Source organism: Emys orbicularis, chromosome 21 (assembly GCF_028017835.1).
Source record: "Emys orbicularis isolate rEmyOrb1 chromosome 21, rEmyOrb1.hap1, whole genome shotgun sequence".
NCBI classification, from domain to species: domain Eukaryota; kingdom Metazoa; phylum Chordata; order Testudines; family Emydidae; genus Emys; species Emys orbicularis.
The window spans coordinates 7073379-7100019 of NC_088703.1; the positions used below are offsets into that span (position 1 = coordinate 7073379).

Sequence of the window (26641 nt, forward strand, 5' to 3'; positions counted from 1 at the left end):
TGTTTTTATTACCATCCATCACAACGCACCTGGGCGGTGGGTGAGCAGCGTCACCCTCATTTTACAACTTGGGAAACAGGCAGAGAGGTGAGTGACCTACCCAGGGCCACAGAGTGAGTCAGTGGTGGAGCTGGGGAGAGACCCCAGGAGTCCTGGCTCCCAGTTCCCCAGCGGCTCCGTTCCAGCTGGCATCTCAGCACTGCCAGGTGTGAGACTGTGCTCTAGTCCCACCCTCCTCAGGTCAGCAGGTGCAGGGACTGCTGCGGAGGGGGCATCCAGCCTGCACAAGACATGGCCTTCAGGAAGATCTTGGAACCATCCCCTTATCAATAGCAAAGCCAATGGCCCAGCTGTCCTGGCTCTGGCCAGGGGAGCCTGGCCATTGGCTACAACAGGAGCAGGAGCAGACCTTAAATTTCTTCAGCCCTGATCGGCCAGGATTTGGGGGCCAGACAGTGACTGTGTGCCCCCCCCATTTGTTTGCCCCTCCTTTGCCTTGAGGTGGTCTCATTTATGGCGGGGAAGTGGTGCCTACGACTAACCCCTATAAATATAGTGCAAAGCGTGAACCCCTGCAGCAGCCCTTGCAGTCAAACCCTGGGCACAATGCCCCTGCAGAGCCCCTCTGGCCAGGCCCTGCCCCAGCGAGCCAGCCCCTCAGCCCATGGAGGGAGTTCAGCAAGGGGAACTGCAGAGTGACTATGCTGACAGCGAGGAGGCTGCTAGGAGGTGGAACTGGACAGGCTGGGATGTGGAACCCCTCCAGTTCCAGGTGGAACATTCCCAGGCAGTCACACTCCTCACGCCCGCAGTCTTAGGGGAGGGCCGTGCTGTCATTCTCTCTCCACACCCCTTGGTCTCAGCTGGTCTCCTGGAGGTAGGCCCTGCAGTGACAAGCAGTCTCTTCTGTGCTCGCTGCCAGGAGGCCTGGGAAGCTCTGCCAACAAGCCAAGTGGCCCAGTCCTCCCATCTCCAGGCCCTGCCCGGCCAGAACAAGGGGCTCCCTGCCGGGGCAGGTCTGAAACGAGGCTCGACTGCTCCTCACACGTCTCCCAACCTCGTGTACAGCTATGCCCGCTCGTAGGCCTCCTTGTACTGACTGGGGAACATGTTACTTCCAACCAGACTGGCCGTACCCTCAATGTCCCCCGCAGAGCTGTCCCCAGGTGCCAGGAATGGGGCAGGGTTGCTCTGCACGGGGCTGTAGGTGTCCAAGAGGAACTCTGGGCCAAGGCAGCCTGGCAGCTCTATGGGAGAGCAGGCAGCAGGCAGCATGTCCCTCTGGTTCAGGCAGCTGTAGGAGGCGTAGTCCGGGCCCAGGCAGAAATCGAAGGGCTCAGGCACCGTGATGTGCTCCAGGCTGGGGTGGAGGGCAAAGCCTTCCTCTGCAATCAGAACAGGAATGGCTCAGTCAGCTAGAGAGCCCTGCTCCCCCAGGAATGCAGCGTGGTGCCCAGGCTGCCTTGGGACGACAGGGAAGGGCGATGGGCATCCTCCTGGTGGCTGGGGTGCCATGCAGAGGGCGGGCAGTGGGGATGTGGCCAGACAGGCCCCCAAAGGGAACAGCCTGCACCTTGCCAGCATGTCCAGTCGCCAGTCTGGGCTGGAGCGAGGCAATACCCGTGGTTGGCCCAAGGCAGGGACGTGATGGGTGTGACACGTCTATATCTCGGGGGCGTACCCTGTAACCCTCATATTCATCATTTGTATATAATTGTGATATTTCATGTAAAGCAGGCCATGTGAGGGATCATGGGAAAGGCTATGATCTGCTGAAACCCATTGTTCCATCTAAATGCGTGTATCATTAATGCATATAAAATTATAAGAATGATCTTGTAAGGTTTTCACTAAAATATGTTGTGGGTTTGGGAAGCATCCAGATACTAGCTCTCCAGAGACAATGACCAGGGAGGTAACCAACGCCCGGGTGGGTGCTGAACAGACATCCCCAGCCATTGTCCAGCAAGGGAGCTACAATGCAATGACTCACTTACACAAGGCCACACCAGGAGAATTGCTCAACCTTGCCTGGGGACTCAGCAGTGCCCATCAGCCATGCCTGGACTTGTGTTCTCCAAGCACATGGACTAAGGGTATAAAACAGAACACGGTGGCACCTGCTTGGCCTTTTCTCCTCCCCCAACCTATGCTGCAAGCAACAAGGACGCTCAGAAGACTGAAGACTCCAACAGAGGAGACTGGCCCAGGCTTCAAGGGTGAAATCTGTGTACTATGAACTGCAATATCCAGTGGGGTGACAAAAACTGTTTAATGTAGATGTTGCCCAGGCTAATAGGGTTGAGCGTTTAGACTGTGTGCTTATATTTTATGTTATTTTGGTAACTAACTCGGACTTTTTGCCTGTCACTTATAATCACTTAAAATCTCTCTTTTGTAGTCATAAACTTGTTTTACTGTTTATCTTTACCAGTGTATTTGCCTGAAGTGTTTGGTAAATCTGCTCAGGTTTATAAAGGCTGGTGTATATCCCCTTTCCATTGATGAAGTGGTGAACCAATTAATACACTTGCATTGCTCAAGAAAGCGTCTTGAGCAGTGCAAGACGGTATATTCCTGAGTGCTGGGAGCTGGGGGGGATTTGGTTCTGGCTCCCCAGGCTGCACCCCAGGGATCCCATCACAGTGGGCAGTTACCCCAGCGAGGGGTGTGCAATCACTGGAGGGCTCCTGGGGACGGACCTGGCCGGCGGGGTTGCAGTGCTGCCTGCCTGGGGAGGCAGAGGGCAATGCCTTGGGGGCTCCAGCAGTGGGAGCCCAGCTCAGGACGCCTTTGGGCTAATTCTCAGGGGGACAGAGCACCCCAGCTCACATTGGTTCCACTGGGAGTTGGGAGCTGAGGCCCTGACATCGTTGCCACCATGAAAAGGGGCTCCCCAGAGCCCCACTGCCCCCTATGTGTTGGAATCATTGTGCCCCCCAGGTCCCCACGTGGGGGATCAGTGTGTCCCCTCAGGCTCCCACCTATCTTCCCCCATGTGGAGGAGGTCATTATGCCAATTCCAGATGCCCCAACCTGCCCCTGCCATGTGGAGGGGGTCACTGTGACCCCTGGATGCCCCCACCTTCCCCCCGCCCAGTGTGGAGGGGGTCATAGTGCCCCTGGGCCCCTGCCTGCTCCCCTCCCATGTGTAGGAAGGGAACACTGCACCCCTCCCAGACAAATACACCATACAGGGGGGAGGGGGGGTCACTGCACAGGGGCACCAGCCAGCGACATGCCAATCCACGTCCTGACACAAGACAACTGACCTGCTGCCTGGGGCATGAGGAAATGATCCCTGTAACCTGGCTTCTTCTTCCTCTTCTTGGCTTCAATCCCGTGAGGGTCTAAGGGACAAGAACAGAAGGCACCTCACAGCGCCCTAGCATGGGCACAGCCTGGCCCCACACTGGGCACCCAAAGGAGCCAAAAGCCGCCTATGACTGCGGCAGCAAGCCGGGTGGGAGCAGCCCCTGCGGGCTTCCCCCTCCCCTCAGACAGCAGGTGCCTGAAGGCTGCACTCCATCGACCCGTCACTCTGAACAGGGGATTGGGGGGATCAGCCATCAAGCTGAGCGGTGTGGATGTGCGGGGGGATCAGACTGTCACGCTGAGCGGTGTGGATAGCGGGGGGGATCAGACTGTCACGCTGAGCGGTGTGGATGTGCGGGGGGATCAGACTGTCACGCTGAGTGGTGTGGATGTGCGGGGGGATCAGACTGTCACGCTGAGCGGTGTGGATAGCGGGGATCAGACTGTCACGCTGAGCGGTGTGGATGTGCGGGGGGGATCAGACTGTCACGCTGATCGGTGTGAATGGGGGGGATCAGACTGTCACGCTGAGCGGTGTGGATAGCGGGGATCAGGCCATCACGCTGAGCGGTGTGGATAGCGGGGGGGATCAGACTGTCACGCTGAGCGGTGTGGATAGCGGGGATCAGGCCATCACGCTGAGCGGTGTGGATGTGCAGGGGGGATCAGACTGTCACGCTGAGCGGTGTGGATGTGCGGGGGGATCAGACTGTCATGCTGAATGTTGTGGATGTGCGGGGGGGATCAGACTGCCACGCTGAGTGTTGTGGATGTGCGGGACGGATCAGACTGCCACGCTGAGCGGTGTGCGGGGGGGATTGGCCATCACGCTGAGCGGTGTGGATGTGCGGGGGGATCAGACCGTCACACTGAGCGGTGTGGATGTGCGGGGGGGATCAGACCGTCACGCTGAGCGGTGTGGATGTGCGGGGGGGATCAGACCGTCACGCTGAGCGGTGTGGATGTGCGGAGGGGATCAGACTGTCACGCTGAGCGGTGTGGATGTGCGGGGGGGATCAGACTGTCACGCTGAGCGGTGTGGATAGCGGGGATCAGACTGTCACGCTGAGCGGTGTGGATGTGCAGGGGGGATCAGACTGTCACGCTGAGCGGTGTGGATAGCGGGGGGGATCACACTGTCACGCTGAGCGGTGTGGATAGCAGGGATCAGGCCATCACGCTGAGTGGTGTGGATGTGCAGGGGGGATCAGACTGTCACGCTGAGCGGTGTGGATGTGCGAGGGGGATCAGACTGTCACGCTGAGCGGTGTGGATGTGTGGGGGGATCAGACTGTCACGCTGAGCGGTGTGAATGGGGGGGATCAGACTGTCACGCTGAGCGGTGTGGATGTGCGGGGGGGATCAGACTGTCACGCTGAGCGGTGTGGATAGCGGGGATCAGGCCATCACGCTGAGTGGTGTGGATGTGCAGGGGGGATCAGACTGTCACGCTGAGCGGTGTGGATGTGTGGGGGGGATCAGACTGTCACGCTGAGCGGTGTGGATGTGCGGGGGGGATCAGACTGTCATGCTGAGCGGTGTGGATGTGCGGGGGGGATCAGACTGTCACGCTGAGCGGTGTGGATAGCGGGGATCAGGCCATCACGCTGAGTGGTGTGGATGTGCGGGGGGGATCAGACTGTCACGCTGAGCGGTGTGGATAGCGGGGATCAGGCCATCACGCTGAGTGGTGTGGATGTGCAGGGGGGATCAGACTGTCACGCTGAGCGGTGTGGATGTGCGGGGGGGATCAGACTGTCACGCTGAGCGGTGTTGATGTGTGGGGGGATCAGACTGTCACGCTGAGCGGTGTGAATGGGGGGGATCAGACTGTCACGCTGAGCGGTGTGGATGTGCGGGGGGGATCAGACTGTCACGCTGAGCGGTGTGGATAGCGGGGATCAGGCCGTCACGCTGAGTGGTGTGGATGTGCAGGGGGGATCAGACTGTCACGCTGAGCGGTGTGGATGTGTGGGGGGGATCAGACTGTCACGCTGAGCGGTGTGGATGTGCGGGGGGGATCAGACTGTCACGCTGAACGGTGTGGATGTGCGGGGGGGATCAGACTGTCACGCTGAGCGGTGTGGATAGCGGGGATCAGGCCATCACGCTGAGTGGTGTGGATGTGCAGGGGGGATCAGACTGTCACGCTGAGCGGTGTGGATGTGCGGGGGGGATCAGACTGTCATGCTGAATGTTGTGGATGTGCGGGGGGGATCAGACTGTCACGCTGAGTGTTGTGGATGTGCGGGACGGATCAGACTGCCACGCTGAGCGGTGTGCGGGGGGGATTGGCCATCATGCTGAGCGGTGTGGATGTGCGGGGGGATCAGACTGTCACGCTGAGTGGTGTGAATGGGGGGGGATCAGACTGTCACGCTGAGCAGTGTGGATGTGCGGGGGGGATCAGGTCGTCACGCTGAGCAGTGTGGATGTGCGGGGGGGATCAGGTCGTCACGCTGAGCGGTGTGGATGGGAGTGGGGATCAGGTCGTCACGCTGAGCGGTGTGGATTGGGGTGGGGATCAGGTCGTCACGCTGAGCGGTGTGGATTGGGGTTGGGGATCAGACTGTCACGCTGAGCGGTGTGGATAGCGGGGATCAGGCCATCACGCTGAGTGGTGTGGATGTGCAGGGGGGATCAGACTGTCATGCTGAATGTTGTGGATATGCGGGGGGGATCAGACTGTCACGCTGAGTGTTGTGGATGTGCGGGACGGATCAGACTGCCACGGTGAGCGGTGTGCGGGGGGGATTGGCCATCATGCTGAGCGGTGTGGATGTGCGGGGGGATCAGACTGTCACGCTGAGTGGTGTGAATGGGGGGGGATCAGACTGTCACGCTGAGCAGTGTGGATGTGCGGGGGGGATCGGGTCGTCACGCTGAGCGGTGTGGATGTGCGGGGAGGATCGGGTCGTCACGCTCAGCGGTGTGGATGTGCGGGGAGGATCGGGTCGTCACGCTGAGCGGTGTGGATGTGCGGGGGGGATCAGGTCGTCACGCTGAGCGGTGTGGATGGGAGTGGTGATCAGGTCGTCACGCTGAGCGGTGTGGATTGGGGTGGGGATCAGGTCGTCACGCTGAGCGGTGTGGATTGGGGTGGGGATCAGGTCGTCACGCTGAGCGGTGTGGATTGGGGGTGGGGATCAGGTCGTCACGCTGAGCGGTGTGGATGGGGGTGGGGATCAGGTCGTCACGCTGAGCGGTGTGGATGGGGGTGGGGATCAGGGCGTCACGCTGAGCGGTGTGGATGGGGGTGGGGATCAGGGCGTCACGCTGAGCGGTGTGGATGGGGGTGGGGATCAGGGCGTCACGCTGAGCGGTGTGGATGGGGGTGGGGATCAGGGCGTCACGCTGAGCGGTGTGGATGGGGGGTGGGGATCAGACTGTCACGCTGAGCGGTGTGGATAGCGGGGATCAGGCCATCACGCTGAGTGGTGTGGATGTGCAGGGGGGATCAGACTGTCACGTTGAGCGGTGTGGATGTGCGGGGGGGATCAGACTGTCATGCTGAATGTTGTGAATGGGGGGGGATCAGACTGTCACGCTGAGTGGTGTGGATGTGCGGGGGGATCAGACTGTCACGCTGAGTGGTGTGAATGGGGGGGGATCAGACTGTCACGCTGAGCAGTATGGATGTGCGGGGATCAGACTGTCACGCTGAGCAGTATGGATGTGCGGGGGGGATCAGGTCGTCACGCTGAGCGGTGTGGATGTGCGGGGGGGATCAGGTCGTCACGCTGAGCGGTGTGGATGTGCGGGGGGGATCAGGTCGTCACGCTGAGCGGTGTGGATGGGAGTGGGGATCAGGTCGTCACGCTGAGCGGTGTGGATTGGGGTGGGGATCAGGTCGTCACGCTGAGCGGTGTGGATTGGGGGTGGGGATCAGGTCGTCACGCTGAGCGGTGTGGATGGGGGTGGGGATCAGGGCGTCACGCTGAGCGGTGTGGATGGGAGTGGGGATCAGGGCGTCACGCTGAGCGGTGTGGATGGGGGTGGGGATCAGGTCGTCACGCTGAGCGGTGTGGATGGGGGGTGGGGATCAGACTGTCACGCTGAGCGGTGTGGATAGCGGGGATCAGGCCATCACGCTGAGTGGTGTGGATGTGCAGGGGGGATCAGACTGTCACGCTGAGCGGTGTGGATGTGCGGGGGGGATCAGACTGTCATGCTGAATGTTGTGGATGTGCGGGACGGATCAGACTGCCGCGGTGTGCGGCGGGGATTGGCCATCATGCTGAGCGGTGTGGATGTGTGGGGGGATCAGACTGTCACGCTGAGCGGTGTGAATGGGGGGGGATCAGACTGTCACGCTGAGCAGTGTGGATGTGCGGGGGGGATCAGGTCGTCACGCTGAGCAGTGTGGATGTGCAGGGGGGATCAGGTCGTCACGCTGAGCGGTGTGGATGTGCGGGGGGGATCAGGTCGTCACGCTGAGCGGTGTGGATGTGCGGGGGGGATCAGGTCGTCACGCTGAGCGGTGTGGATTGGGGTGGGGATCAGGTCGTCACGCTGAGCGGTGTGGATTGGGGGTGGGGATCAGGTCGTCACGCTGAGCGGTGTGGATTGGGGGTGGGGATCAGGGCGTCACGCTGAGCGGTGTGGATGGGGTTGGGGATCAGGGCGTCACGCTGAGCGGTGTGGATGGGGTTGGGGATCAGGGCGTCACGCTGAGCGGTGTGGATGGGGGTGGGGATCAGGGCGTCACGCTGAGCGGTGTGGATGGGGGGGATCAGGGCGTCACCCTGAGCGGTGTGGATGGGGGTGGGGATCAGGGCGTCACGCTGAGTGGTGTGGATGGGGGTGGGGATCAGGGCGTCACGCTGAGCGGTGTGGATGGGGGTGGGGATCAGGGCGTCACGCTGAGTGGTGTGGATGGGGGTGGGGATCAGGGCGTCACGCTGAGCGGTGTGGATGGGGGTGGGGATCAGGGCGTCACGCTGAGCGGTGTGGACGGGGGGGATCAGGGCGTCACGCTGAGTGGTGTGGATGGGGGTGGGGATCAGGGCGTCACGCTGAGCGGTGTGGACGGGGGGGATCAGGGCGTCACGCTGAGTGGTGTGGATGGGGGCGGGGATCAGGGCGTCACGCTGAGCGGTGTGGATGGGGGTGGGGATCAGGGCGTCACGAAGAGTGGTGTGGACGGGGGGGGGGGGATCAGGGCGTCACGCTGAGCGGTGTGGACGGGGGGGATCAGGGCGTCACGCTGAGCGGTGTGGATGGGGGGGGATCAGCTGTCACGCTGAGCGGTGTGGATGAGGGGGGATCAGGGCGTCACGCTGAGCGGTGTGGATGGGGGTGGGGATCAGGTCGTCACGCTGAGTGGTGTGGATGGGAGGAGATCAGCTGTTATGCTGGGCTGTGTGGATGGGGTGGATCGGCCGTCACACTGAGTGGGGAGATCAGGCCTTCACATCAAGTAGGGGTATATGTGGGGGATCAGGACTTCATACTGAGCGGGGGTGGGGGCAGCAGCCACCCTCACTGATCCGCTCATTGCATGGCAGGCAATAAAACCCACCTTTTCAAGTGCTCTGCTAAGGAGTCAGATCGCTGGTGCCGTTCTGCAGATGGGGGCACACCGAGGGAAGTGACTCCCGAGCCGGCCAGAGGCAGAGCTGGGAATCCAGCCTCTCATCCCATCCCACCGGAAACTCCAGCGCCCAGGCTGGAGTCATCAGTCATCCCTGGCATGGGCAGAACCGGCCCAGGAGCCAAGAGCTTCTTGCAAGGGCCATGGCCAGGCCAGCCCGATCCCCGTAGCCCCCCAGCCTGCCCTGGTGTGAGGCCTCCACACTCACCTGATGCTGAGAGCTCCTCCAGGACGTCCGGCATCCCCCGCTTCCTCTTCACATGCACCCCATACGCGTCTGCAGAGATTGAGGCAGAGGCGGGCACGGCCTGAACCATGGGAAACTGCCACACACCTCTGCCCAAGGGCTCCCAAAACCTGCCTGGCACCAGCTGGGCACGTGCCCTGCTGCACCCTGTGGGGCTGTGACCAGTAGGGGCTGCTCTGGGCCCCCCGACCCTCTCCAGAGGGCTATAACCAGAAACGGCTGCTCTGGGGGCCCCTGACCACTTTTCCCTGAGGGGCTGTGTGCGGCAGGGGCTACTCTGGCCCCCGTGACCCCGCTCCCCGGCAACGGGGCTGTGACTGGCGGTGGTTGCTCTGGGTCCCCATGTTCCCCCTCCCTCCCAACAAGGCTGTGATTGGTGGGGGCTGCTCTGGTCCCCCCCCCCCAAGGGGCTGTGACCAGCAGAAGCTGCTCTGGGGTCCCATGACCCCCTTTCCCCACCAACAGGGCTATAAGAACATAAGAACGGCCATACTGGGTCAGACCAAAGGTCCATCAAGCCCAGTATCCTTCCCCTGAGGGGCTGCTCTGGGCCCTGCCCTGACCTCCCCTTTCCCCAAGGGGCTGTGAAGGGCTTTGTGGGGTGGCGGTTACCATGGTCCTTGGGCAGGTAGGTGAAGTGGAAAGGCTCGCTGCAGACGCTGTCTGTCAGGCGCTGCAAATACACCTCCACCTCCACCGGCTCCAGGATGTCCAGGTGCTGGTACGGGGGTGTCTTGAAGACGATGGCTATCTGCCGGTGCACGTCGGCCTGCGAGAAGTCTGCCTTGCTCTCCCACGCGTCCCTCCGGAAGACCACGGCAATGTCCTCTGCGGGGGACGTGGGGTGAGGGCTGGGGAGCTGACTGGGTGACTGGCAGGCAAGGGGGTGCCCCAGAAGACTGGGTTGGGTGGGAGGAGCTGGGGACAGATTGGGGCCCAGATCCAGCTGCAATGGGAGGAGACCCCAGGCCCACACAGTATGGTGGCACAGAGAATTCCCTGCCTACTTGTCTGGCTGCTGGGTCTCACGCATTTGCTCAGGGTCACGCTGACCTCCAGGTTTGGAGCAGGGCAGGAATCCTCCCCCCAGGTCAGACTGACGGGACCTTGGGGCATTTCGCCTTTCCCGGCTGACGGGTGTAGATCAGCTGGCCACGTCTCATCTCATCAACTCTCTGCTGTGGCAGGGGCCTGGCCACTGGGGGCACCTGGGTCTCTCCCGTCCTCTGCCCGTGGCTCTCAGCAGCGCAGTGTCCGAGGACTGAAACCCTTTGGTGTAACTATGTCCTTGGGCTCAGCACAGGGCAGTTCCATGCAATGCAGTGGCCTGTGTGATGCTGGGTCAGACTGGCTAATCGAATGGGTCCTCCTGGCCTTGAGCTCTACAGACTTCTGAGTGGGCATGTGCCCCCCCTAGGCCCCACACCATCACCTCCCCTCGCCTCTCGGTCTCGCAGGGCTCCAGAACTAGCCCAGCTGACCCCCCAACCCCTTCCTCTTCTACCAGAGCTCCATGCCTCCTCCCACCCCCCATTTTAGCTGACCCACTCCCTCCTCCCCAATCCTATGCAGCGCCCTCCATTACCTTTCTGGACTTTGTCGCAGAGCAGGTAGAGCTCCTCCCCGCCCGTGCAGGGCCCGCACTCCTTGTTCATCCGGCAGATCCTCAGCTCTGATGTGTTTGTGGATTCTGCAAACGCCAACACTCAGTTCAGCCACTGCACAGATCTCCCTGCCCTGCTCCGGCCTTCCCCACCCACAAGGGGCCAGCTGGCATCAGGGAGCCACCCTGTCCTACCCCCCACCTTGCAGGGCTGGCTGGCTGGCACGGGGGACCCGCAGTCTCTGAAAAGGCCAATGGGGCTGTGCTGACACTTTTTCAAATTCATTCTGGTTATTTGCCTGACCTGAGTGGCGTCAGCTCTGGGGCCAGGTGGGGGTGCCCTGTGCCAGGGAACAGACGTGGTCCTGCTGCCGGGCAAGCACTAGGTTGGGCCTGTCACAAATCTGCAGCCATGTCAGACTTCACAGGGTCACTGTGTTGCCCCCCACAGCCACCCAGAGCCTCACGGCGCTGGCAGCCGGCTCCGAATGCCCACAAGAGCCTCATTCAGCCATTGGCAGTGCAGGGCCCATGACACACAGGAGGCGGGCTGCCATTCCTCCGAGCAGAGTGCACTAATGCACACCAGTGGATAGGCCAGTGGCTGCCCACGAATTGGCCTGTAAGCCACTCCCTTCTCCTCGTTCAGATCCCCCCAGCAGTCCCCGTCTGCCATGGGGACGGGAGATGGCCAGGTCCACGGGCCACTGGGAAAAGATCCCACCGGGTAAAACGTGGCGCTAACAATCACCCCCAACCCCTCCACATGTCCCATCCCTAGTGTGAGCTCTCAAGTGCAGACACCATCTCTTCCTACTGGTCCATATAACACCAAGCATGGCACCGCTGCAATACCAGCCATGCCCCAAACAGCCCGTGTGGCACAGAGCTGCCCAGCCCCTGCATGGAACCGCTGCAATACCAGCCATGCCCCAAACAGCCCGTCTGGCACAGGGCTGCCCAGCCCCACCCTGGCACCGCTGCAATAGAAACCATGCCCCGAACACACACACCACAGCAATACAAACAGCCCGCACAGCACTGGGCTGCCCAGTCCGGTTCTCTCAGCCAGGGCCCAGGGCCCTGGCAGGCTCCGGCCTAGTGACACTTCTCTCACTCAGCCAGGGCAGGCTGAGCTATTGCAGTGAGTTTCCTTTTCCTCATTTTCCCTCTGAAACACCCCACCACCCCGCAGTCCCCCGCCCAGGCCGGGTGTCCAGACGTGCCGGGACATGGCTGCAGTGCTGATCCTGCCCTCTGCCCAGCACTCTGTCATCCTAGGGCAAGTGGGCTCGGCCTCTGGCATCACCATGGCCCCCTGCATCGCTCCACTCCGCCCGCCCTCCCCTGCCACCGCCCAGCTACTTACTCTTGTCAAAGATGGGCTCGGAGAGGACGGGGCTGAGGTGCCGGATCTGTCCTGAGGGCTCCTGGTACGAGGCCTGGAAGCAGATCCTCACCACGTTCATGTCCACCTCCTGGTGATTCTTCAGGGAGCCAGCTGCAGAGAGAGAACAGGGCATTCAGCATCCTGAGGCTCCAGGAGGAGAGCGCCCTCACAGAGTTTGGAAAGCCATCTCAGGGCTAAGCCCAAGCTGACCCAAGCCAGGATGTGTCCAAGTCTTGCCAATTCTTTCTGCAGAACATCTCGAAGATCCGGCCTTTCCCATCCCTCCAGAGCTAAAACTCCTCCAGGCTCTCAGCATCTCGCGTCCTGAACACCTCAACAGCCTTCTCTCCGGCCTTGAAAGGTGCATCCTCGCTCTGCTCCGTGCCGTGCAGAATGCTGCTGCAAAGCTCATTCTCCCAGCCCATCGCTTTGCCCCCGTCACCCCTCTCTTGGCATCCCTCTACGGCATCCAACACGCTGCTCGTCTTCACCAAGGCCCTTCCCAGCCTGTCCCCCCCCAACTATCATCCCCCATTCACAGCTGAGCTGTCGATGCTCACCTCCTACCGGCCCATGATGCCAGCCTCCATCCCCCACTGGTGACATCTTCAGACAAACCCCTTCCTACTCTCTCGCCTGCTGCCCTCACCCGTGGGAGCAGCTCCCTGTACACATCCCCAAAGCTCCTTCACTGTCCTCCTGCAAATCCCTCCTCTGCCGTGATGCCTACAGACAACTGACACCAGTTAGGCTGCGGGTGTGCAGAGACCCCCATTTCCTTGTGCTCCCCCGTCTGTCTGTATCCACAGGCTGCCTCTTGGCTTGTACTTAGACTGCAGGGTCCTTGGAGCAGGACCTTCTGGTTCATGGTGTATGACTGGGACCCCTTGGCATTATGGGAGAACAAAGAACAAACAAACAGCCAGGCCAGCTAGGGACTGGAGTCTCTCTCCTCCAGCCACCCTCTCACCACAGGGGAGGTAGAAGCAAACAACACCAATCTTTAGCCTAGAGTGGTCCGATGATGCGTTCCCACTGGGCAGCGGGGACCTCCTCCCCCACAGCTCCCACCCCATGTGATGGCCAGTGAGGAGAGGCAAAATCAGTGCTGCCAACTCTTGTGAGATTGGGGGGGGGGGGGTGGTTAAAGTCCCACCTCTCAGAGTCAGAGTCCTAGATTCCAAGGCCAGAAGGGACCATCACGATCATTGAGTCCAGCCTCCTGTACAAAGGAGGCCCGAGAACTGCCCCAAAGTAATTCCTAGGGCAGATTATTCAGAAAAACATCAAATCTCGATTTAAATATGGCCAGTGACGGAGAATCCACCACGCCCTTCGGTATGTTGTTCCAATGGTTAATTACCCGGACTGTGAAAAAAACGTACCCTTATTTCCAGTCTGAATTTGTCTAGCTTCAACTTCCAGCCATCAGATCGTGTTAGATCTTCCTCTGCTAGACTGAAGAGCCCATTATTAACTATTTGTTCCCCATGTAGGTACTTATAGACTAATCAAGTCACCGCTTAACCGTCTCTTTGTTAAGCTAAACAGGTTGAGCAACTTGAGTCTATCACTCTAAGACAGGTTTTCTAATCCTTTAATCATTCTTGTGGTTCTTCCCTGACCCCTCTCCAATTTATCAACATCCTTCTTGAACTGTGGGCACCAGAACTGGACACAGGATTCCAGCAGCATTCGCACCAGTGCCAAATACAGAGGTAAAATCACCTCTCTGCTCCTACTCGATATGCCCCGTTTACGCATCTCGGGATGGCATTAGCCCTTTTGGCCACAGCATCGCATTGGGAGCCCACGTTCAGCTGATTCTCCACCATGACCCCCAAATCTTTTTCAGAGTCGCTGCTTCCCAGGAGAGAGTCCCCCACCCTGTAAGTGTGGCTTGAGTTCTTTGTTCTGAAATGTATTTGTGACAAAGTGGGAATTGTTCATGTTTTGTATGACTACTGTGTGTGTCTCAGTTTCCCCTATGTGCTGCATGGTTAACTGGGGGTGGTGGGGAAGGCTGTTTATTCTTTGCAGAGTCCCAGAGATCCAGGTGTGACTAACACCTAGCTGTCTGGGATCTGATGTGGGAACGATTGGAGGTGCTGATGGGGAATGATTTGGAGGACTGGTCGGGCAGCACCCAGAGTGCCCTGGTCCTTACCCAGAGAGGGCCACCCTGCCCTGGTGCCAGGCAGACTACCCAGCAAGGGGCTCAGGAGGCTCCAACTGGGGAAAGAGCTTTGTCCCAAAGTGGGGAAACTGAGGCACGGCCAGCAAGGGCTGTGTCCCCAGCCCCAGCCAGCAGGTGGAGCCAGGTTCCACTCCCTTCCTCAGCAGCTGAATTTCAGACTGAGCTGCAGAAGGATCCTTCCTTATGGCATAATTATGATGCATTTTGTACAAGTTGGGTCATGTAAGGTGTCATTGGAAAAGTTATGATTTGCTGAATATGATTATCCTATCGGTATGCATGTATCATTTTTTAAATAAAATATAATATTTGGAGATATACCTATCGCATAGAACTGGAAGAGACCTTGAAAGGTCAGTGAGTCCAATCCCCTGCCTTCACTAGCAGGACCAAGTACTGTCCCTGACAGATTTTTACCCCCAATCCCTAAATGCCCCCCCCCCAAGGATTGAACTCACAAGCCTGGGTTTAGCAGGCCAATGCTCAAACCACTGAGCTATCCCTCCCCCCTTTTTGTATCTGAAGTTACAAATATTGACTATGGATCTGTATTTCAAATGGGCTTCCTCTGGAAAACACCCACAGCCAACCTTTCAGGTACAACAATGAAGAAGCCAGACAGTGCTAGTGGCTCATCAACAAAGACCACGGGCTGTGGAATAGCTTAGCCTTCCCGTAAACCTTTCGGCCAGCTTGTAAGTAATGGCTGCTATGACTCTGCAAGGGCATGTGACCAGACCACATGACTCTGAACTCCATTTTGGGTACCTGTATTTTTCCACAAACTGGTCTGGGAACCAAGTTTGAAACAAAGGGTTCCCGCCATTTGGAAAAGCTACACAACGCAGGGAGTGACATCATCTTCCAGTCTTTCTAGTATCTTAGGCTTAGTTTGAGGTTTTGTTTATTTACTAGGTAATCTGCTTTGATTTGTTTGCTATTACTTAAAATCTCTCTTTCTGTAGTTAATAAGCTTGCTTTTGCTTTATCTAAACCAGTGTACCTTTGAGTGAAATGTCTGGGGAACAATTTCAGCTTGGTTAACGCAAGTGTATTGTGCATATCCTTCCCACATTGCGGGGAGGGCAAACTTTATGAGCTTGCATTGTACAGATCCCTGTGCAGTGCAAGATGGTACAATTTTGGTTTATACTCCAGCAAGGGTGCAGGGGGGAGGAGCTGGGAAACTGGCTGTTGTTTCCTGCCTGCCTGCCTTTAGTGCGGGAGGGATAGCTCAGTGGTTTGAGCATTAGCCTGCTAAACCCAGGCTTGTCAGTTCAATCCTTAAGGGGGCCATTTAGAGAATCTTGGGCAAAAATCTGTCTGGGGATTGGTCCTGCTTTGAGCAGGGGGTTGGACTAGATGACCTCCTGAGGTCCCTTCCAACCCTGACATTCTATGAGTAAGACACTCAGGTAACTCAGTTTGGGTGTGTAGTGCCACCTGCTGTCATGTTGGGTGACCACAGGGCCCGAAGAGGCTGTGAGTCACCAACAGAGCAGTGTAGGAAAGGCCAGCCAAGCTGGGAGGTTAAAGGGGTGCAATGGCTCCCAAACTGACAACCCGTCACATCCTGATCTGGTACCTGACCCATCTAACTCCACGATGGAGTTGCCTGGCGGGCAGGGCTCCTTGGGGCCACGCACCTTTAAATGGATCGATCCCCAGCTGCAGCTTCTTCTCTATGGCTGCCTCGATCTCCTTCTTCTTCACGCACTGGATGCCAAGGTTGTTAAAACTGCCGGGAACCAAAGGGGAGACGTGTTGGAGATGCTGTGGGCAAGGCTGGGGCTGGGGCTGGGGCCATGGCCAGCCACCATGGCCCACCCAAGGCTTTGCCAGGGGCCACACGAGAGGAACCCCACCTCCGCACAGGAAGTGCCACCACCTGGGACCACAGCCCCGGGAAGGCCTGGGCATCACCCCCCTTTCAGCCAAAGCAACCCTTCCATCGGGGTCAGGAGATTGGTACGACGCTGCTTCTCTTGGGCTCTCACTTATGGTGCCCAGAGCCTGCCAGGGAGTGGCCTGCACCTTAACAGAGACAGAGACTTGCAGATGTCTGTGCCCCCCCCCCCCCCCACACACACACCTCCCAGGGTATGGGAAATGGAATATAGAACTTCTGTTGGGATTTTTGTAATAAATCAGCCCCAAGGAGGGGTATTATTGAGTGAGAAAAGCCTGAAGTGAAGTTATTGGATTACCTGAGAGGGGAAACTGAAGCAGGTGCACTTGTGCCATGGCCTGCCACAAGGGGGTGCTCTGGGTGTGGCTGCCCTAGGACAAGGCCGCTCTTGTCCCAGAATCAGGGCATCCACGCCGGGGAGGGACATGCCTGCATGGCAGTGCCAATGGTGCTCACAGTGCTCTCGTGGGAACATGGGTCACTGAGATCTGAGCAGTCCTCATGCGGATTTTCTGGTGTCATGTCAGGGTACCTCACTTTGGCTTAGCTTGAACAGATGCCTAATTAACTTCCTCTGAACTGAAGGAAGTCCCACCCCCCACCACCACCCCCAGCTCCGGGGCAGTTTGCTAGAGCTGGAGTTCTCAACCTTTTTCTTTCTGAGGCCCCACCCCAACATGCTATCAGGGCCGGCTCTGGCTTTTTTGCCGCCCCAGGCAAAGAAGCCTCCCCCCGCCCCCCCCCCGGAGCGCGGCAGGGGAGGGTGCCGAGCCCGGCCGCGGGCCACTCTCCCCGACCGGCTGGAGCACCGGGGGGAGGGCAGCGAGCCCGCCGCGGCTCCGCTGGCGGCCGGAGCGCCAGGAGGAGGGCGGCGAGCCCGGCCGGGGCTCCGCTCTCCCCTGCGGCCAGAGCGCCGGGGGAGGGCGGAGAGCCCGGCCGGGGCTCCGCTCTCCCCCGTGGCCAGAGCGCCGGGGGAGGGCGGAGAGCCCGGCCGGGGCTCCGCTCTCCCCGGCAGCCAGAGCGCCGGGGGAGGGCGGAGAGCCCGGCCGGGGCTCCGCTCTCCCTGGCGGCCAAAGCGCCGGGGGAGGGCGGAGAGCCCGGCCGCGGCTCTGCTCTCTCCGGCGGCCGGAGCGCCGGGAGGAGGGCGGAGAGCCCGGCCGGGGCTCTGCTCTCCCCGGCAGCCAGAGCGCCGGGAGGAGGGCGGAGAGCCCGGCCGGGGCTCCGCTCTCCCCGGCGGCCAGAGCGCCGGGGGAGGGCGGAGAGCCCGGCCGCGGCTCTGCTCTCCCCGGCGGCCAGAGCGCCGCAGGGAGGGCAGCGAGCCCAGTCACGGCCCCGCTCTCCCCGGCGGCCAGAGCCGGAGCGCCGCGCCGCCCCCCTCCAGGTGACGCCCCAAGCACAAGCTTGGTGGGCTGGTGCCTGGAGCCGGCCCTGCATGCTATAAAAACTCCACGGCACACCTGTGCCACAAGAACTGGTTTTCTACATATAAAAGTCAGAACCGGCGTTAGGGGATACAAGCCCCTGGCTGAGACCCGCTGTGCTAGGGGTCAGTTTTTCCCATGGAGTGAGGGCTGGGCAATGTGGTGGGCTCCAGCCCAGGCAGTGCTTCTGGGACAGGGAGAGGACTGTTCTGTCACCAGACCAGGACAATGGCAGAAGCCACAGGGTGGGGAGATCTCACCTCAGCTGTCCCATTGGCCGCAATCAGGTTAACGAGCTGCTTAGGGGCGCCAGTGTCTATTCATGGAGGATAGGTCCATCAATGGCTATTAGCCAAGATGGGCTGGGATGGTATCCCTGGCCTCTGTGTGCCAGAAGCTGGGAATGGACGACAGGGGATGGATCACTTGATGCTTATTCCCTACGGGGCACCTGGCATTGCCCACTGGTGGAAGACAGGACACTGGGATAGATGGTGTGACAAAGTGGGTTTTTCCTCCTTATTATGTTGCAAGTGAGCCTATGTGAGTCTTACTGTTTTGCATGAATACGGTGTGTGCCTCAGTTTCCCTGTGTGCTGCACCAATGCCTAGGTGGTGGGAATAAGGGGGGGTGACTTTTGCTGAGACCCTCGGGGCCAGGTGAAGAGGTTCCAGCTGTCTGCACGTAAGTGATGGCCGATGCCCTTCGTAACCTGAGACCCAGGCGGGGGATGCGACCAGGTGACACTTTGCCCGGAAAGCAAGACAAAGACCGAAGGAGGGGCAACGGGCACGTCGGGTCTCCGGAAGCTGGGCAGTCTCCTGTTTAGGACTCGGAGGGGGGAGTCCAAAACGTCTGGCCCGGGGGTCCCCCAAGATGGACTTTCCTGAAAGTCACTGATTTCTGTGCTACCAAGCTCTGTTCTACTCTGTGTTCCTGTCGACTAATAAACCTTCTGTTTTACAACGCTGGTTGAGAGTCACTGGCTGTGGAGTGGGGGTGCAGGGCCCTCTGGCTTCCCCAGGGGTCCCATCCAGGTGGACCCGCCAAGGGGAAGTGTACGGTGTGAACAGGGATGCTGAATGGTCCGAGGTCAGACCAGGAAGACCGTAGCCGAGGGCCCTGGACAGCATGCCCTGAGGGGAGTCACGCTACCCAGCGTCCTGGCTGACTTCATACAGAGCAGTTCCAGAGCATCGGACCTGTGGCTCGGTCACAACTGGTGGCAGCGGTGTGATCAACTGCACCCCCCCTGGACGGAGCATCCTGCAGTAAGTGACTGGGGAGCAGTAAAAGGATGGGGATTAGCGAGAGGCAGAGATAGGCGTGCTGAAGGCTCAGAGAGGTGCGGTTCCAGGAGACAGAGGAGCCTACGGCTTAACCCCCAAGAGAGATTGTGACCCCCAAGAAGGACTGTCACACTGAAGGGGATTCCTCCCAGGGACCGTGGGGAGCTGAGAAAGCTCAGGCCTGAGAGTCCGTGACAACTTGGGAGCAGCCAGGTAGCCCCAGAGCCCGCACCGGTTCTGGACCCCGCTGGAGCCACCAGAGAGAATGGGAGCAGCCAGGCGTCCCCGAGACTTGTGTCTCCGGACCAGCCGCGGGTCTCCACCGGGTTCCCCGTCGGTGGATCTGAGACGGATGGAATTGGAACTGAGATTGAAGGAGTCAGAGGACTGTGGGAGACAGGGAAGGCATGAAGCAGAACAGCAGGAGAGACAGCGGCAGCGGAGCTGAGAGGCAGAGGGACCCGTCCAGGGGTGAGTGGGGATGGACCCCAGGGTGCCAATTCCGCAGGGAACTGCCTCAACACTAAATTGAGGGGGGGGATATAGATGCCTGTCTCGCAGCCTTTGGGAAGTCTTGCAATTGGAACCAGGCTGACCCTGCGGAAAGGCTCCAATGTCTAGCCCCTTTCTGGGTCCCCATAGAGCTGTTTAGCCAGATGGGCGGTGTGGCAGACTGGCTCCCATTCCCAGCCCCAGCATGTATGTCTGCTTGTACTCTCCTGGGCTCAGGCCCCTCAGTCCACCAGTGGGAGCGGAAGGTGGTGGTCAATGGGGAGACATTCCTGGGGTGGCAAGATCCTGGGACAGAGAGAACTGTTGTCAGGCCACGGGTGGTGCAGCCACAGATGCTGAGGGGCTGTGTGATCTGGGTGAAGGTCCCAGGGATGAAGCCCCTTGCCCTGATATGGCTCAGATCCCTGTGCAGACACAGGAGGGGTAAGGCTGGCTGGTAGCTGGGGTTCTCCAAGATATCAGCTGTGACATCCTGTTGGGGGATGACTGTCTCTCTTTGGGACAGGATCCAGGCCCTGCTCCTGTAACAGCCAAGGATACGAGTTTGAATTCAGGGAACCAATCGGCTGAAACTGAAGCTGAGTGGGACAGAGAGATGCTCCCCACCCCCCTGCACAAGGGGGAGGTGGCTCATGTTGGCTCTGATGCTGTGAGCAAAGCAGGAGGCTCGCTGCCTGCCCTCACTGGGACAGCAGGGGCGAAGCTGAGCCCGGGGGGGATCAGAGACCCCAGCTGAGTGTGGGGAACCACAGCCAGGGCGGGATGGCTGCCAACCAGGGCTGCCTTGTCCAGAGGTGCAAGAGGCCCCAGGGCAGGGGGAAGCAGCTAAAAGGGCGCTGCTGGTGACAGAGATGCCTGGTCAGAGGGTGGCCAAGATCAAGATGGGGGCTCTTCACCAAGAGAGCCCAAATCCCAGTGCTCCAGGCTGGAGGGCTGTGACTGCAGGCAGTGAGAGGGACCTGGTTTCACTTCCCTCTCCAGTCACTGAATTCCAGGCTGAACTGCAGAAGGACCCCTCCTTAGAGAAGCTGAGGGAACTTGCTGGCCACAGCACGGCCAAACCCCTTTGGGAAGGCTGCAGGGAAAGACTGCTGTGGGAGAAGGGATTCCTGTACCAGGAATGGGATCCTCCAGGGGAAATGGAACCGTAGGGGATCAGGAGGCAGCTGGTGGTGCCCCAGAAGTACCACCACAGGCTTCTGTACCTGGCCCACAATGCCCCTCTTTTGGGACACCTGGAAATCCAGCACACCAGGCAGAGGCTGCTACAGAACTTTTACTGGCCTGGAGTCTTTGACGCAGTCCAGCAGTACTGCAGGTCCTGCGACTGCTGCCAGAGGGTGGGGAAGGCCCGGGACAAGGTTAAAGCAGCCTTGAGACACCTGCCTGTCATAGAGGAGCCTTTTCAGAAGGTGGCCATGGACATAGTGGGGCCCCTCAGCAAGCCGACCCGGTCAGGGAAGAAATACATTCTGGTGGGTTACTGTGCTGCTGACCATCTTCGGCATAGGGGGGTTAACCCGGGAGGTCCTTACAGACCAGGGGTCCAATTTCATGTCAGCCCCGCTCCAGTGCTTGTGGGAAAGGTGTGGGGTCCGGCACACCTGGGCCTCGCCTTTCACCCTCAGTCCAATCGGCTGGCGGAGAGGTTTAACGGGACCTTGAAGATGATGCTGAAGACTTTCATGGACCAGCATCTGCAGGACTGGGACAAGTATTTACCCCACCTGCTGCTCGCGTGCAGGGAAGTGGCCCAGGAACCCATGGGTTCTCTCCTTTGCAGTTGCTGTAAGGGAGGAGAGTGAGGGGACCCCTGGACTTGGTGAGGGGAAGGCCTCTCCCGATGAAGAATCAGTGGTGGAGTGAACACTAAATTTTCGGGAAAAGATCGTTGAGCTCATGGGTCTGGCCAGGGGGAACCTAGCCAGGGCCCAAGGGAGGCAGAAGGTTATAGTACGACTGCACGGCACGTGCCCACTCCTATGCTACTGGGGACCAGGTGATGTTTCTCATCCCAGTGAGGAAGAATAAACTACAAGCTGCCTGGGATAGGCCCTTTAAAGTCATCACCCAGCTGCATGAGGTGAACTATGTGGTAGAACTGCCCAACTGGGCTCACAGCCGCCGAGGGGACCATGTCAACATGATGAAGCCGTACTGGGACAGGGAAAAGTCTGTACTAGCCGTGTGTGGACAGTGAGAGGAGAAGGGGGAGGATCCCCTAGTGGGTCTGTTCCCTGAGACAGGACCCACTGGAATCAATTACCCTCTCTACCCAGCTAACCCCTGCCCAGCAGGCAGAGATCAGAGAGGTGCTGTGTATCTACCCACAGCTGTTCTCCAACTGGTCTGGGCTCATTAACCTAGCTGTCCACTGTGTGGGGACAGGAGCCAACCTTCCCATCAGATGTTTCCCATTCAGAGTCACTGGGACCACAGCCCAGGCCCTGGAGAGAGAAGCCAGAGACATGCTGGCTTTAGGGGTGATCCAGCCCCAGGACTCACCCGTGGTGCTGGTCCCCAGGAAAGATGGGTCGATCCGATTCTGTGTGGATTATCGGAAGCTCAATGCCATCACCATGTCTGGTGCCTGCCCATGCCTAGGTCTGACAGATCCTAGACAAGTTGGGGGGGTCTACCCCACTACCAATGATCTCACCAAAGGCTACTGGCAGGTGCCTTTGGATCCAGATGCCAGGCTGAAACCTCCTTTTTGTCACCTCTTTGGGGATATACGAATCCCTGGTCCTACCTTTCGGCCTCAAGGAGGCGTTGGTCACCTGCCAGCATCTGGGGGAACAGTTACTGAGGGGGATGGAAAATTTTACCCTAGCATATATTGATGATATCTGTGTCTTTGGCCAGAACTGGGAGGACCATGTGTCCCAGGTGAAGAGGGGGTTGGGTCGCCTCTAGGAGGCAGGACTGACTATAGAGGCCAGAAAGTGCAAGGTGAGGATGGCAGAGGTGCCGTACCTGGGCCACAAGGTGGGGAGCAACTGCCTAAAGCCAGAGCCAGCCAAGGTGGAGGCGATCAGAGATTGCCCTGCGCCCCAGACTAAGAAACAGGCCAAGGCCTTTATTGGGATGGCGGGGCACTACCGGAGGTTTGTGCCCCACTTAGCTCTGTGTCAGCTCCCATCACTGATCTATGCAAGAAGGGTAAGCCAGACAAGGTTGTCTGGACCAAGCAGTGCCAGAGGGCTCTCTGCATGCTGGAGGAGGATCTGGTCAAGGGCACGGTGCGGTAAACCCAGACTTTGACAAGCCCTTTATGGTGTTCACCAACGCCTCAGACATAGGGCTGGGCTTGGTGCCAATGCAAGCTGATGCGAAGGAGGAAAAACACCCCATCATGTACCAGAGCAAGAAGCGGCTGCCCTGGGAGCAGAGTTATTCGGCCATAGAGAAGGAATGCCTAGCCATGGGGTGGGCTCTTAAAAGTCAGCAGCCGGATCTATTTGGGCGTCACTTCACTGTGTCCACTGACCACTTGCCCCTGCTGTGGCTGCACCAGATGAAGAGGGCCAATGCCAAGCTCCCGAGGTGGAGTCTGTCCCTCCAGGATTATGAGATGGGGGTGGCCCATGTTAAGGGGAGTGCAAATGTTAGCCGATGCTTTGTCCCAGCGAGGGAGGCCTGAACTTCCCCAGGTCACTAGCTACAGTGATCCCACTCAGTTTGGTCTCAAGGGGGGGAGAGATGTGACAAAGTGGGGGTTTTCTCCTTATTATGTTGCACACGAGCCTATCTGAGTCTTACTGTTTTGCATGAATACGGTGTGTGCCTCAGTTTCCCTGTGTATTGCACCAATGCCTAGGTGGTGGGAATAAGGGGGGTGACTTTTGCTGAGACCCTCGGGGCCAGGTGAGGAGGCTCCAGCTGCCTGTACATAAGTGATGGCCGATGCCCTTCGTAAGCTGAGACCCAGGCGGGGGATGCGACCAGGTGACACTTTGCCCGGGAAGTGAGACAAAGACCGAAGGAGGGGCAACGGGCATGTCGGAGGTCGGGTCTCCGGAAGCTGGGCAGTCTCCTGTTTGGGACTCGGAGTGGGGAGTCCAGGACGTCCGGCCCGGGGTCCCCCCAAGATGGACTTTGCTGAAAGTCTCTGATTTCTGTGCTAACAAGCTCTGTTCTACGCTGTGTTCCTGTCGACTAATAAACCTGTTTTACAACGCTGGTTGAGAGTCACTGCTGACTGTGGAGTAGGGGAGCAGGACCCTCTGGCTTCCCCAGGGGTCTGGTCCAGGTGGACCCACCAAGGGGAAGTGTATGGTGTGAACAGGGATGCTGAATGGTCCAAGGTCAGACCAGGAAGACCGTAGCCAAAGAGGCTCTTTGCCCTGGACAGAGTGCCCTGAGGGGAGTCACGCTCCCCAGAGTCCTGTCTGACTTTATACAGAGCAGTGCCACAGCACCAGACCTGTGACTCCGTCACAGATGGACCTTTGGTCTGACCCACTATGGCCGTTCTTAGTAACTGAGAGGTTTGGAGCGGCTCAGTTGATGTGGCCTGAGACGTCCCACTCTGCCCCAAGGGGACACTGGGTGCTGATCACATGGTGGGGGAGGGGGAGATCATGGGGGGAGCTCTCTGGGGAGTAACTGCCACCCTGAAACCACCTGTGTGGGCGTTCCTCAAAACCCTTCAGCCTCGCAGAGAGGGCGAGGGGGAGCGCAGCGTCCAGCTGCGAGCGGCAGGCCCTGTCCCCACGGGAGCTCTGTCAGCACCAGCTCACAGCCTGGAGTTCCTGTGCCGAGCAGGGAGCTGGTACCTGTGTTTGGGGTTGACCTGGGGCCTCAGGGTGACCTCGCAGAGCCCGTTGTTGCAGTCTTTCCCCACGAGACTGTGAGGGTGGATGCGGTAGGGCCAGTCCTTCCACACCAGGCACGCAATCACCTTCACCTCGGGGATCTTCTGGCAGTTCAGCAGCTGGGGAAAGAGCACGGGATCAGAGCCAAGGCCACGCTGGGAGTCCCCCGCCACACCAAGGGGGTGAGAGACCAGGCTCTGGGTTCAATGTGTAATTAACCTGCCCGCCCCTCTCCACAGGGGGCAGAGCTCAAGGCACGGCGGCTCAGAGCCTGCAAGCGACCCTGCGCCCGCTGGGCTGCCCAGCTCCACTTTCCAGCCAGGGATCCTGACTGCCACAGCGTGAAATGGCCACAAACCCCACAGAGATCATCCGAGGGCAGGGCCTGGCCACTGGGAGCGAAGGACCCCGGATGGCCACCACCAGCAGCGATGTTAGGTTGGCCAGGACTGTGCAGAGAGAGGCAGGGTTTGGCAGCCACAGGGCCCTTCCAAGCCCACAGGTGCCGGCACTGCTGCCGGGGCTGTGACTGCAGCATGGGCACTCAGCAGGAGCAGCCAGGGCCCTTGGTATCCCTCCCATCCCTCGCCCCCCAACCTCGGTGGGGAGCCAAGAACCAGGGAGAGAGCGGGGGGAGTGGGGCAAGTCCCCGGTCCCTGCGTCTCCTGTGAGGGGGGCACTAACGGACAGGTAGAGGAACAGTCGCCCCCGCCACATGAGGCACAGGCAGCCCAAGGCTGGGCCTGGCCCTCCCCCAGCCCCTTTCCCCGCTGTGAGGAGACTGGCCCCTGCTCCTCCCCCACACTCACCTCGATGGCTGGCAGGGTCTTGCTGGCCTCCGTGCTGCTCTCGCCCAGGATGCTGCCTGCTGACCTGCCTTCGCACTCATAGCGGAAACGCATCCCCCGCTGCTTCGGCTGCTCAGTGATCACCAGCCTGGGAGGCTCCAACATGTCTTCCAACTGCTCCTTTGGCGAGCGCAGGGGCGAAGCCCAGTGGGGCCGGCTGGCAGGGGATGGAGTCGTCCCCCTGGGCACCAGCCTGGGCGTCAGCTGCAAGCTACTGAGGCTCTGCGAGAGCAGGGGAGGTTGAGAGTCCAGTGGCAGGGCGTGAGCCGCGGCGGGATGGGAGCTGCCAAAGGAGGCCAAGCCGCCTTGCAGTGGGCTAGGTCCTGTCGGCTCCATTAGCCTCAGTATCTCAGTGGGCCCGGCTGGGTTTGAGCCCCTGGGCACCAGCTTGGCCGTGCCCTTGGGAGACGCCTTGGAGAGGAAGGGCGGGGCTTGTGGCTGGAATCCATCCTCCTTAATTAACTCTTCGATGATTTCTGCAGGATGGGGACAGAACCAGAGAGTGAGACAGGAGGACGGGCTGGCCTCCTGCTAGGAACGGGCTGGAGGAGAGCCATGCTGGGCCAACCTCCACCCTCACTACTGCCCTAGCAAGACCCGGGGAAAGGGCAGGCCTAAACTGATCTTGTTCTGAATGCCCTGCCTCCACGTGCACACGCAGGAAGAGGGACCCTCTGAGAGGAGCCATGCACCACTGCAGGGCCACCACTGGGCCAGCCCCGGCAAACAAGGCAGCAGATCCCCAGGCAAGGACTGGAGGTGTTCAGAGCTTTGTACTGCGCTCACTCTGCGCATGCGCGAGTGAGTGGACATACACGGGTGATAGCAAAAAGCAATGGGCCCGATTCGTCGCTGCCCTGCAGGGCCTGGGCCAGCCACACCAGAGCAGAGTGCTCCTGCTCCGCTCGGAGAGCGTTTCACACCTGCCTTCACAGAGACCAAGAGTTTGAGGCCAGGAGGGACCATCCTGCACATCCAGTCTGACCTCCCATGTAACACGGGCCACAGGGCTTCCCTGAATTCATTCCTGTTCGAGCCAGAGCAGGTCTCTCAGAAACACCCCAGTCCTGACTGAAGAATAACACTTGGTCACTTTACGCTGAAGTCAGCGACTGCTCACGCGCCAAGCAGCAGGGAATTTGGCCAAGGTGCTTCACAGCACTTGCCTAAGCATCCCTGCCCCTCGTTCACTCACCTCATGCATTAGGTCGGCCCGCCCTACCCACAGCCCTGATGCCCAGGTGCCTCACCCGATGGGCCTTGCCCTCCCCGCAGCCCTAACATGTGGGCACCTCACCGATTGGCCTGCCCTCCCCGCAGCCTTGGCACCCAGGTGCCTTGCCCTCCCTGCAGCCCTAGCATGCAGGTGCCTCACCCAATTGGCCCACCCTCCGGGGCCAAAGCACCTCGCCCTCCCCGCAGCCCTGGGGCCTGGGCGCCACACCTGATCAGCCCGTCCTCCCAGCAGCCATATCACTCAGGCACCTTGCCTGATGGG

The 26641-nt window shown here is 59.6% G+C and overlaps 1 protein-coding gene across 1 annotated transcript; it reads right to left on the reverse strand.

Moving 5' to 3' along the window:
• On the reverse strand, positions 1-25568 carry RELB (RELB proto-oncogene, NF-kB subunit). Its single transcript, XM_065420685.1, has 9 exons — positions 25105-25568; positions 24257-24414; positions 15992-16083; positions 12128-12259; positions 10741-10845; positions 9768-9983; positions 9117-9185; positions 3273-3350; positions 1-1385 (listed from the first exon to the last, which is right to left on the reverse strand). The coding sequence occupies exons 1-9, from the start codon at positions 25477-25479 to the stop codon at positions 1069-1071; spliced, it is 1542 nt and encodes a 513-aa protein (XP_065276757.1). The 5' UTR covers positions 25480-25568; the 3' UTR covers positions 1-1068.
• Positions 25569-26641: the final 1073 nt, after the last annotated feature.

Bases quoted from the DNA above. Each gene is read 5' to 3' on its own strand.
- RELB (XM_065420685.1), bottom strand. From the start codon at position 25,479: ATGGAGCCGACAGGACCTAGCCCACTGCAAGGCGGCTTGGCCTCCTTT. The intron at 24,415-25,104 runs GTGAGTGTGGGG...CTCTTTCCCCAG, and splicing joins AGACCCTGCCAGCCATCGAG to CTGCTGAACTGCCAGAAGAT. The intron at 9,984-10,740 runs GTAATGGAGGGC...CGTCCCCCGCAG, and splicing joins CTGCGACAAAGTCCAGAAAG to AGGACATTGCCGTGGTCTTC.